General features: G+C 40.7%; 1 protein-coding gene across 4 annotated transcripts in view; it reads left to right on the top strand.

The window, feature by feature from the left end:
- The window catches only part of PALD1 (phosphatase domain containing paladin 1), a 127482-nt gene that overhangs the window by 54318 nt on the left and 59974 nt on the right, over positions 1–13190 (top strand). For all 4 annotated transcript variants that reach the window (XM_026713536.2, XM_087932330.1, XM_026713537.2 and 1 more), the window contains exons 7-10: positions 3587–3662; positions 7341–7492; positions 8161–8257; positions 11341–11445. In XM_026713536.2, the coding sequence (XP_026569321.1) occupies positions 3587–3662; positions 7341–7492; positions 8161–8257; positions 11341–11445 (430 nt within the window). The remainder of the gene's footprint in view (positions 1–3586; positions 3663–7340; positions 7493–8160; positions 8258–11340; positions 11446–13190) is intronic.

Raw genomic sequence — 13190 nt, 5'->3', positions numbered from 1 at the left:
CTTTTTGAGCTGACAGGTTTATTAAAATTTAGAGGGAAATCCAGGCTGCTCTTACTTAGAGTCAGGATCCAAAATGACCGCCACAGTAAGTGTGACTGTCACACGGACAGGAAATATTTCCTCAACTTGAAACTAACCTGTTCAATCTCCAGGACAATTACTAGCATCCTGGCTTCCATGGGCTTATTTTAGGGTTAAATGTATCTGTCCTCTTCCCCCAAGTTTAAGAAAATTTGTGGTTTCAGGCGCTCCAGCTGGTACCACACTTCCCACTCAACTATCCTTATTTCTAATTAAGAGCATCAAAATTAAAGTTGAAGAACTATTTTTATTAGGCATAACAACATAAAAATATAATAAAAAAGATAAATACATTATGCTGCATGTCTTAACAGCTGCTAGGATTTCCTATGCACAATTTTGGAAGCAGGAAAATGTACCATCAGAGGATGTTGTTACAAAAAATTTTTTAGACTGTGCAGAGATGGATAGACTAACAAAGCAAATAGCGGGAAACAAAAGGAAGATAAAGGGAAGAGAGAAATGTAGAAAAGAAGGGGAAAAAAGGTGGGGGAGGCGTACTACTCCCTCTGGTGTAGTAGAATAAGCCATTAAGATCAAACTTCCGCTTTTTACTTTCACATAATAGTATAAACTAACCATTTCTATAACCACACATCTATCTAATTGGTAAAACCCAAAATCAAAGTTTCATTTTTTTTCCACCTAAGCACACAATCCAGAAACTGTTTCCAAGTAGAAACAAAAGTACTTACTTACAGTCTTTTCTTTGATCAAAACAGTCAGTTTAGCCGTCTCTGCTAAATCCAGTCAGCTTTTGCAGCCATTCGTCCATCGTAGGAATTGAAATATCCTTTCCATTTTTGTGCATAAAGTAACATTGCTGCAATCAACATATATAATAACATCAAGGTTCCCAAATCTTTTTCCATTAAGCCCAAAATAAAAAGTTTCTGGTTTTATCTTTATGTTCACTTTAATAATTGTCTTTATTAGAGTTTGAATCCTACTCCAATTTTTCTTTTCTTGATCACATGTCCACCATAAATGTCAGGTCCCTTCTTTCTATTTACATTTCCAGCGTTCATTTGAAATACCTTCATACATTCTGAATATCTTGTCTGGTGTTAAATGCCAGCGACACATCATCTTATAGACATTTTCTTTTCAGTTGTAATTTAATGTAAATTTTAACCCTTTCGTCCACATATTCTCCCATTGTTCAAGCATCACATAATACAATTCCTTGCCCACTGAATCGTACAAGTCTTGACATGTTCACTTTTCCAATTCAATCTCAATAACATTTTACAAACCTTAGCAATAATACGTTCCTCTCTACCTCACAGTAGGATTTCCAATTGACTTTTAACAAAGTCAAACCGGCAACTCTTTTGATCCAATTTAAATCTTTCTTCCAATTGCAAGTATATAAGCCAACGGCAGACACAATCTTCTGATTCTAACTCTTCCTTAGACTTGAGCGCGGGGCCACCAAAATTAAAAGAGATTATTTTAACCATAGGTCCCCCACATTCCATCCTAGCTCTTATTCCATTCCATGCCTTAATTCTGTGTTAATTCTAATCTATTCCCCTGCCCTTGCTCCTAACCACTCTTTCCTTCCCTATATCCAATTCCCCCCAAGTTCCCATGCTCATCCCTATTCCCCTCCCTCACCCTTCTGTGACCACTTCCAGATCCTCATTGCCCTTGTCCTCCCTCGGTCCTTCTGTTTTCCCTTACCCTTGTCTTCCCCTCCCTATTTGTCTCCCTCCTACCTATTCCCTTCCCCTGGTACTCCTCCCCCTCTCCTATCCACGCCCCTCCCTCACCTTTGCACTTGCTCACCTCTGCAACCTGCAGGGAGGAGGTCATGAAAACATTAGAGTTCACCACCAGCCCACTTGTTCTGACCTGCCCTTCACCTCCCTGTCCCATTCCCCTCCCCTTCTCCCCCTCCCCTCTTGCTACTCCGCATCATCCAACCCTTCCTCTTCCCTGGCCACTTCCCCCTCCCCTCCTCTCCCTCCCCTCCCCTCATCCTCTCCCTCTCTCCCTCCCCTCCCTCCCCTTCAGCTCTTGTAATAAACCTGCCTGTATGAAGCCATACAAACATTAGAATTGCCCCCTCCCTATTTGTGCCTATCTTCCTCTCCCCGTTCCGCCTCCGCTCCCCTCCCCAACTGGGCCCTCTCCACTTCTTCGTCCCCCTTCTCTTTTCTTTCTTCATCCTCCTCCCTCTTTGTCCTGTCCCCCTTCCCTCTCCCCATCACCTCTCCTCCGCATCCCTCTCCACCTCTTTTGCCCTTCCTCCCCTTCCCCACCTTCCTTTCCCTGACCCTCTCCTTCCCCTTTTTATCCTCTTCCTCCTGTTCTCCATGCCAGTTCCTCTCCCTTTCCCCTCACCCTGATCCTGGCCCTGGCTCTCAACCTCCGGCAGCCTCTCAGCCTTTTCTCTTAAGAGGGGGAAGCTTCCCCAGGAGCCCCACTGAAGAGCAACTTACCCCTGGGAAGGCATCTTAGCTTTGATGAACTGTTAACTGACAGTAACTGTCACTTTAGCCTGCAGGGATGAAGTCATAAAGCCATGAGAATTCCCAAGAAGATGACCTGTCTCACCTTATCCACCTATCAAAGCTCACCTTCTCCTCCACCTTTGTGACCTACACCCACGCCACACAAAGGTCTCCAGGAAGCTGCCAAACCAATTAGTAAAGCTGCCTACTTGTCATATGTCTCTCTTTCACCTTGTCTTATTTAGTCAGTGAAGCTCCTTCTGTTTCCCCATCAAAAGAGGCAGGGCACTATAAACGTTTGAGAAATGACAGTGGAAATAGAACACAGAGGGCAAATTAAACCACATGCAAACCTATCCTAGGGGGATCTGTCTGCTTGTGTACCTCAGTGGCAAGAGGGTCTTCTGCTTGAATGGGGTTGGACTAGAAGACCTCCAAGGTCCCTTCCAACTCTCTTATTCTGTTATTCTAATGATGGCTCCAAAAAAAGGTTGTAAAATCAGGTTGGCTTACATCGGAAGGGTCTTCAAACTTGACAGCTTTAAGACTTGTGGATTTCAACACCCAGAATTCCTCCTCCAGTCATGTTAGCTCAGGAATTCTGGGAGTTGAAGTCCACAAGTCTTAAAGCTGCCAAGTTTGAAGACCCTTGGCTTACAGGATGACCCATTTTCTAACCGTCACAAATTATGCCTGTAATAGGGAGGCTCCTTTACAGTTGTGAGTTGAAGACTACCTTTCATTTGTTCCATTTTGACTTAATGTATTCTGTAAATTTAGCCAAACGGTACCCTTTTTCAACAGGCATGGTTGAATAAACCATGGCTTTTTGTCATGGGTAAAAATAAAGTCCTGGCTTTTTACTCCGAAATGTATAACTGTCGCACGAGAAAGCAATATTGTACCCGAATTCCTCCTTTTCATCATGCCAATGTGCTGAATTAGATGTTTTCTAAATGTCTCTATCCAAGAACACTTTGAAAGCTTGCCTGCATGTTGATCGAGGGTGTTTTCAAAAGCTGGAAATAATTCATTTTTCTCGGTAGGTACCATCGTCTGCCTTTGCCTGTGGACGGAGCACCTTTAGAAACACAGTTTGATGCTTTCATCGGTTTCCTCCGGGTAAGACTTGATCCCAGATGTTAATCTTACAAGCTTTCTTTTATTGAATAAGCTGACTTGGAAAAGGAAGTCCATGCAAGATGCTTGTTAGCAGAAGCTGGAAATTCTTCCTGTTGGGTGGAGATACTACAAACATTTGCTTTCCCTCCCCTCTGTATTTACATCTGCCGAGTGTAGATTCATGCGTCTATTTCTGGATCCCTCTAGCTGGTGTTTGAACACACGCATTTGCTAGGCGCCTGTATTTGCTTTTGGATCATGACTTACTGTATAGTTTTGTTGTGCCAAATGAAAAAAGGCTAATAGCCCCTTCCCCAAACACACACGGTAAAAAGAAATACTGCACAAGCCAGCAAGAAATTAAACCTTGAAAGGCCTGTTTATTAGAAACCCATTAAAATAAATGCTTTTTTTTGGGGTGCGGGGTGTGGGGTGGATGAATTCTATAATACTGAATTTAATTAATGGGCATCCAATTGCTAGATGCAGTGCCAGTGTTTACTTTGGACGTTTCATTGTTTTGCTAAGGCTGGAGACCGTTTTGGGAGATATTAAAAATATGCAAAGTGTCATGGGAACAATTCAAGGTTAAAGTAATTACAGTATATATTCTAAGCTGTGTTTAAAATGTGGAGTTAATTTGATTAAGAGAATGAGAGAGGCTTTCCTTGTTTTGGGAAGTAATAAGCCATTCAATTGCAATTATATCCCAATTATATTGGGAGAATGTTTTGTTTTTCTAAAAAAAAGATTGACTTTTAAAATAACATGAGACTTCACGTAAGATTTTTTTTAAATTACATAAGATTAAAAGGTAAGTCAGCTTGGGGTAACGGTTAAGGCATCAGGCTAGAAAATAGGGAATTCTAGTCCTCCCTCAGGCACTAAGCCAACTAGGTGGCCTGGGACCAGTCATACATAGTCAACTCTAAGAAAAAGACAATGGCAACCCACTTCCAAAAGCTTGGCAAGAAAGCTGCAGGGTCTTATTATCTAGGCAATTTCTAGAGTCAAGACTAACTCAAAGACACACACACACACAGAGAGAGAGAGAGAGAGAGAGAGAGAGAGAGAACAGAATTTTTGTTTGTTAGTAGCTGCTATTCTGTGTATTAAGATACATAAATAGGGTATTAAGAGTTAAAAGAGTTAAACTTACAGTTACTACATCTGTCTAATCTATTTCTGTCTGTCTATTATCTATCTATCTATCTATCATCTATCTATCTATCTATCTATCTATCTATCTATCTATCTATCTATCTATCTATCTATCTATCTCCGTGATGGCCATTTGTGCTGGCATGCGAGCTGCAGGCAAACTCCTCACTGTACATACCTGCACCTCACAGCTGATTTTTTCCCCCTGGTTGCTTTGAGGCCTTTTTCGGCCTCCCAAAGGCTTGAGGAAGGCTTCTGCAGGCTTCAGCAAGCTTTGTAGGCTGAAAACTAGCCCCGTTTTGTCACTTCTGGTATTTCCGGAAAAACAGGAAGTGATGAAACGGGGCTAGTTTTCAGCCTGCAAAGCTTGCTGAAGCCTGTAGAAGCCTTCCTCAAGCCTTTGGGAGGGTGAAAAAGGCCTCAAACCGGCTGAAAATCAGCTCTGAGGCTCAGTGCAGGTAAGGGGGCAGTGGGGGTGGGTAGGCAGGGATTGCGCACACATGCGTAGGAAGTGTAGGGGGGCACACGCATTGCCTTCTGGGTGCTGACACCCGAGTGCAAGCATGCAAGCACACGCACAATTTTTGGCACAGGAGCGCCAAAAGTTTAACCACCACTGATCTATGTTATATAGCCACCCATTACAGATATGATTTTGATCAGGGAACAATAATAACCAAACAATAAAGACTCATCTTAAAATAAACATAGAAAATAAGAAACATGTATATAACAGAACTAAGGAAGAGTGTTTAAAACATATATAATAAAGCCATTTTGTGGGGGCTGCCTATTTCCAAGGGATCCTGAGACCTGATCAGGCCTTGAGAGCTCCCTCTGAATGGCCAATAGGATTGAGGCTAATCTTAATTCACGTTTTGAGAGTGAATAGGTAGGAAGGGAACTAGAAGAGGCTCCAGTAAAAAAGAATATGTGTGACTCAGGGTTGAGCTGTGGGGTCCTTTGTGATATCTGAGTTTGATTGTTTTCTTGCAACTATTTCAATACCCAACTAGATAACATCAATACTAACCAAGCTTAGAAGAGGCTGATAGGCCATCAAATCCCATCTCCTGCTTATTCAGAAGGAAGAAGTGTTCACAAGAAAAGCCATTGCCCTCTTTTTGATCACCCAAGAGTGTTTCTTTCTCTTGGTCTATTACTATTGAGTCTGTCATCTGCACCTCTGTAACTGTCTGGTTTAGTTCTGCTACCCAACAAGACAAACAGAGACTTCAGAGGATAATTAGGACTGCAGAAAAAACAATTGCTACCAACTTGCCTTCCATCGAGGACCTGTATATTGCACGAGTCAAAAAGAGGGCTGTGAAAATATTTACAGACCCCTCATATCCTGGACATAAACTGTTTCAACTCCTACCCTCTAAACGATGCTATAGAGCACTAAAAACCAGAACAAATAAATCCAAGGACAATTTTTCCCAAATGCCATCACTCTGTTAAACAAATAATTCCCTCAACACTGTCAAATTATTTACTGAGTCTGCATTAGTATTACTATAACTATTAATCTTCCCATCCTTCCTTTCATCCATGTCCTCCCACCTATGACTGTATGACTGTAACTTTGTTGCTTGTATCCTTATGATTTTTATTGACTGTTTCCTAGTATGAGTTGATTGCGTATTGTACCATATGACAATTATTAAGTGTTGTACCTGATGATTCTTGACAAATGTATCTTTCCTTTTATGTACACTGAGAGTACACACATTCCTTGTGTGTCCACCACACTTGGCCAATAAACCTATTCTGTTCTGTTCTATTCTATTCTATTCTATTCTATTCTATTCTATTCTATTCTATTCTATTCTATTCTAGAGCAACAACACACAATGTGTGTGAACTTTAGAAGATTTGGTTTTGCCAGTGGTACAGGGGAACGCAGAGTGAGATAGGAAACCCATCAGATGGCTCATTTGACTGTGTGTTGTTGCTGGAGGGTGGATGTGGAGGGGTTAATTGGTTCTTTTTTAATTTTAATTTTGTAAAAATTTTCTATCCTGTGTTTTATTGCTTGTAGGCCACCTGGACTCGCTATGAGCGAATAGGCGGCTGTATAACTTTTCTAAATAAATAAATACATTTTAGGAAGCTAAAAAGGAAGTTATTTTTCCTCTCACATAGTTGTTTGATAGCCAGTCTTTTGACCAGCAGTGGGATCCTCCCTGTTCAACTACTGGTTTGGTGACTGCGCGCACATGCCCGCGCATCTAATGCCCTCACAGCTTTTCCCACATCAGTTGAGGCCTGCAGTGCCAATCAGCTGAGAGGGTAAAGAAGAGAAAAGTGCAGGGGCAGGTGGGAGGGCCGATCTTGTGCTTTTCTCTTCTTTATCCTCTCAGCTGATTGGCTTTTATTCCTCCTCAGCTGATCATTGAAGGGGTTTTTTTTTTTTTACTACCAGTTTGAGTGAACCGGTCCGAATCGGGAGCATATCACCACTGCTTTTGACCAAATGGCAGCCCAACGAATGTGTATAATTCTGTCTTACAGGAAAGTCCAAATCTGCTCCTTCTCCAAGATCGCAGCAAGCCACCTCCTGCTCTGGTGTTTAGTTGCCAAACTGGTGTTGGAACGACCAATTTCGCCATGGTCTTAGGAACTCTGGTCCTCTTTCACCGTAAAGGTGGTCTACTAAAACAAGAGTAAGAGCTGTATAGTATCTCCTACTAAGATGAAATGAAATGGGGAGGAAGTCATGATTATTTATAGGCACTGAAAATCTGCTTACATCAAAAAGGAATGGTTTTGTTCCTATCTCAGGGACTTGTTGTATCACAAACTGAGAGGAATTAGAAACATTTTCCCCTTACATATGATTAGGATATTAGTGAAATATGGATTGAACTACATTATTTATATAACGATTGTCAATTTACTATTTTAGGTATCATCCAAAATGCAAGATTTTTGAATATCTGTAAGGGTGTTAAATAGCTGGCTTGGGAAACTTTGTTGAGCAGTATTTTATATGCAACATTAAGAGAACAAAATATAGAACAATGTATTTTCAGTATGGGCATCAAGATTTCAAGTTTGATCAAGCTGTCTGCTATAGCTTCTTTTTAAATTTAATTTTATTTAAGTGTAATAGTACCAACCATTATATTAATAGTACATCAAATGTAATAGATTGTATATAAACCAATTCTTTGCTTCAGTAGGAATTTGTATTTTTTTTTCTTTATGTAGTGTTGATGAGAGCAGCTTGCAGTGCATCACATAATTTTAATAAAAGCAAAATTAGAAAGTTTGTTAAACTTTCGTGCCATTCCATGCATTAAGGAATATCTTTAATATTATCCAATCACAGCCTTCCACAGTCTCCCAAATCTTCACCCAGGGAACAATTTCGGATTATTCAGAACTTCATTGGCATAGTACCCAAAGGGCAACAGATAGTGGAAGAGGTGAGTGAAACTAATTGTATGTTTTTCCTGTCAGTGATCTTCTTGTGCTTCATTGCCCCTTATTCTCATTGAGGCTAATTAATATGTCTGACAGAGTTACTTGTCTCAATCTGTGACAGCCTCTGATAAAGATCGAGATGCTCTACAAATTGTGTAGAAGGACATACAAGTTACACAGACAAATTCATGGAGCCTTCTTTAAGTGAAGTATTACTGTATTTTATTTGCTCCATAAGATGCACATTAACTTTAGAGGAGGAAAACAAGAAAAAAAAAATCTGCCTCTGCTTCCCAGCATCCATCAGTATTCATCTGGCTAGCATCCTTACAGCAAGCAGCTCCCGAAATACCACCGATTGTTGCCCCTGCACGCCCCATTTTTGGCCTCCACGCGTTCCATTTTCAGCCCGTTCCAGGCAGCGGGGTTTGCCACCATTTGCTGCCACTGTTCACTGCTGATTGCTGCCACTGTTCATGACTGTTCGCCACTGCCACCTATCGCCGAAAACGGGATGCACAGAAGCCAAAAATAGGGCATATGTAGGCAGGGGTGGGATTCAGTTTTTTTTAACAACCGGTTCTGTGGGCATGGCTTAGTTGGTGGGTGTGGCTAGGTGGTCATGTGACTGGGTGGGCATGGCCAACTCGACATCACTCATGTCAAGGGGCGCTTCTCCTCGCCTGGCATGACAGTGTGGATGCTGCAACAGTCATATGTGTGAAAAATGGTCATAAGTCACTTTTTTCAGTGCCATTGTAACTTTGAATGGTCACTAAATGAACTGTTGTAAGTCAAGGATTACCTGTACAAAAATACAAAAAGCTTCTTTGCTTGCAAAAAGCTGCCCTAAATACCAATCATTAGATTAAAAATACCTGCAAGCCAGAGTTACAAATCAGGCAGGGTGCCAGAGCACCTTGAGGAATAAAAATAGTTAAAATGCAGTGATAACTATCAAGCAGCCAACTCTTGCTCATAAAGTGAAACCCTTCAGCAGAGAGGTCATTTAAGCTCTCCAGAAAAAGCACCCTCAGGAAAAGCAATCCTTAGATCCATTTGAACTACTTAAAGAGACCAGCTGGTCTCACTCACCTCACAAGATATCCTAAGAAAATCATCCAGATTTAAGGAAAGGTCCCATGTCCCCCAGAAAGGCAGTAAAAAAAATCAGTGCCAAACTTGCATCCTGCCTCTTGGAAGTATACCCCCAAAGGACAGTGCCAGATAGTACTAAAGCAGTAAGGAAGACCCCCTCCTCAGACAGAAAAAGAAACCTTGAGGCAGGAAAAAATTCAAACACAATACAAATAATTAAATCACAACAGTAGCTTTTGCTTGTTGAAGCTGAATAGGGAAAATTATCCCATCAATAAACACAGGATTAAACCTTCACCAAAAACCAGTTTTAGACCAAAACTTAGAAAGGGTATATAAACTCACGTTTGAATGTCAATCTTTCTAACTAGCCAAGAAGCCTTGTTGAATGTCATTCATCTTGGTTCCCTGTCACTGAAAGCTTTGCTTCATTATTCAATTATTTCTTTAAAGTGCTGATTGTCCAGGGAAGTATATCCTCCAACAGCAGTGTAAAAATCTTAAAACAACCTTCCTCTTTAAGAAAGCTAAACCTCAGAAGCTCCCGAGATAGGAAGTCTAGGCTTTCTGCCAAGAATGTAATAAGGGTGGAAAAAAACAAAAGGAGATTGCTTCTAACTACCTGGTCTCTGAACTGCTTAGAAAGTTAACAAGGGGTTCTATAGAACTGGACAAAACCGGTAGAATCTCACCCCTGTGTGTAGGCCAAAAGCAGGGCGTGTGGAGACTGAAGTGTGGGAGCCAGCGGGTGGATGGGGTTTCGGAAATATTCACTCCATAAGATGCACAGACACTTCCAGCTACTTTTGGGAGACAAAATAAGTGCGTCTTATGGAGCAACAAATACGGTATATAGTCTGTGTATGTGTGTGAGAGAGAGTGGGGGGCTTGCAATTCTCTGTGCTTGATTACATTAATTTTAGGAGATGATCAGGCAGAGTCCGAGGGAGGGGTCAAATGCGTCATCAGTCATAAGTCCCTGTGCACCCAAAAGAGATCTAAGTCCAGCCCATCTTGAATGCCTCCTTAATTCCTGCTCACTTCCCCTTCCCACTGACCATTAGTAGCTCAGATTCTTGTAGAGAATTTAAGCTTGTAATAAATCTTTATACTCATTTGAACTGCCTGAATCTCTTAATTTCCCTGGTGCTTGACATTAATGTAGCCATTAATGATGAAAACAGCCTGATTATACAAAAAGAAATATTGAGTTCACCCCATTATGACTAGAAAGACAATAAGCCTGCCTCAACCTGGATGCTCATCCAGAGGTTTTAGGACTGAAGTTCCCAGAATTCCCAGTGTTCAGAGTCGAGAGAGGCCATGGGAAAGCTGTACAAAATAGTGATATGTTTTATTGAAGAAGCTATCTGAGGACATGGGAGTGGGTGGTTATTATATGTAAAAAGTAAACTGGGATAGAGATCACATTTTGGGTGGAAGTATTTTTTAGCATGTATAGCATAATAGTTAATTTGGCCCTGTGAGGCATTACAATGCTAAAACTTCATTCCTCCTTCTGGTAGTTTTCCTCTACTTTTTTGTCTATATTTCAATAAATTAAAGCTTTTTATGCTGAGGTTATTTACAAACACACATTTTTCATTTTAGCTGTGCCTTTAATGTCAGCATTTTCAGTATAGGGAAAAAAGAGGGGTGCATTTTTGAGAGGGGGAGGAAATTGGAAGTTTTTCATCTCCAAAACTATTTAATTTATTTATATTTCATGTTTCTTAACCACCCATCTCCCTCTGAAATGATTAGAAACTGTCCTGCATTTCTTGAGGTTTGCCCATCCTACTTCACTGGTTCAAAATTCCGAAGCTGTACAGAGATTGAAGGACTACATAGTGCCTGTGCTTTCCCGTGTCTCATTTCAGTTAAAAATAATATAGATTCCAGGTGACCATTAACAGAGGACACTGGTAAAATAAAAATATGATTGAAGGGAATAAAGATTTTGTTGTTTTCTCTTTGGCCTTCAAAGGTGGATGCTGCCATTGCCTTGTGTTCAGAAATGCATGATGTGAAGGAAGCCATCTATGAATACAAGAGGAAATTAGAAGGAATTGGAGAAGACTATCAAAACCAGGTATTAGTAGTTCTTTTGAAATGGTGACAAGGTGCATGGCATTAGGCCTCGGCTTAGAACTGGTTGCTTAGCAACTGTTCAAAGTTACACTGGACCTTGAAAAAGGGACTGACATCCTGGTTTCCAAGTTCTGATGTCTTCCCCCCATAGTTACACAACCACAATTTACGACAATTTTTGCCAGAAACTGGTGTTTGCTTCGGGCAAAAACTGCCCCATAGCCAACAATTAGGTTCACTTAACGATCATAGCATTCACCTAACAAGCATTGTGTTGACTTAACAGCCATCACAAAAAAGGTCATAATGAGATCTGGTCTCATGATATGACCAACACAATTATAACCATAATTGCAGGGCTCAAATTACAGTTTGTAACCTGAGGACTACCGGTAGTAAGTTCTCTCCTCAATGCTTTATGTATTTATACTTTGGATGACTGTTGTGATTGCAATTTGTTTTCTTTGGAAAATGGAGATATCGAGCTACAATGCAATTAGAATTCTTAGGTTTTATTGGAAAAGTATCACAGATGGTAGATGGATACTTACGTAATTTACAGATCTTGCAACAGGAGCCCTTCTTCATATAAGTTAAGGCCGGCAGTCTTTGATATCTAGGGTTGGACTAAGCAAAGGGTCTTCAAACTTGGCAAGTTTAAGACTTGTGGACTTAAACTCCCAGCATTCCTGAGCTAACATGACTGGAGGAGGAATTCTGGGAGTTGAAGCTGTCAAGTGTGAAGACCCCTGGACTAAGCATTTGTGGATGCCCAAGGCTAAAGTGCAATCATAATGCAGAATGGTGGGTTCAAAGTTTAAACATCTGTCTGAAGATTTTGGAATTTTATCTCTGATTTATACGTTATACTGACTCTGTTTTAGGATGTAATGCCTTTCTCTCTGAGTATACACATGTGTGCACACACTTCCCACCTCAGAAGGGTAGGAACCTATGACACCAGTTTCTAACAGCTGTGGTTGCATCATAGGCCACTACAGGGAAAGGAATTGGTAGCCCATCTGGGCTATATAGGCTCATTTTCTAGATTTTCAAAAAGCTACTGTTGTTTGGTTTCCCAATAATCAGATAAAAATTTAGATATAGTTCTTGGCCTTTATGTTCAATTCAAGTCCACCTGTCTTGTAAGTAAAGTCAACAGGGCTACAATCGTACAGGCGATGTGGAGGTTGAAGTTGAGAAATTACACCTTGTAATGAGTTCCTTACGGGTTTGAACCAGGTAGGTACATTCAGAAGGATCTTAGCTGCAAATCTTCTGATGATTTAATCTCAGGCGTTTCCAATTAACATTCTCATGTAATAGACAATGGAAAAAATCTGTTTCAGATTCTGGAAGACTGATGGCAATTTTACTAGATGATGCTGGGCAGTATTGTTTTAAGATTAAGGAAAAAACCCTGTCTCAAACTTTGGTGCCATCTAGATGCCTTGAAGTTCACTTCTTCTAATTCCCAGCCATTATAAATCAAACCTGGAACCAAGTGAATTAAAGGATAGATAGATTCCCTGGTCAGGAAAGGTGTTTTTGTATCCTTGCTATGTTTAACAATGTAGATTTTGCAAGTATAGGATCCTTGACTTACAACTACAATTGAGCCCAACATTGAGGTTGCTGAGCGAGATAACTGTTAAGTCAATTTTGCCTTATTTTGTGATCTTCCTTGCCATCGTTGTTATGTGAATCACTGCATTTAGGTCAGTAACAGGGTTGTTAAGTGAATCC

This window comes from Pseudonaja textilis, chromosome 4 (genome assembly GCF_049901715.1).
Source record: "Pseudonaja textilis isolate UNSWEBS1 chromosome 4, rPseTex1.2, whole genome shotgun sequence".
NCBI classification, from domain to species: domain Eukaryota; kingdom Metazoa; phylum Chordata; class Lepidosauria; order Squamata; family Elapidae; genus Pseudonaja; species Pseudonaja textilis.
The sequence above is the reverse complement of the archived record's forward strand: the minus strand, read 5'-3'. Positions and strand labels throughout refer to the sequence as shown.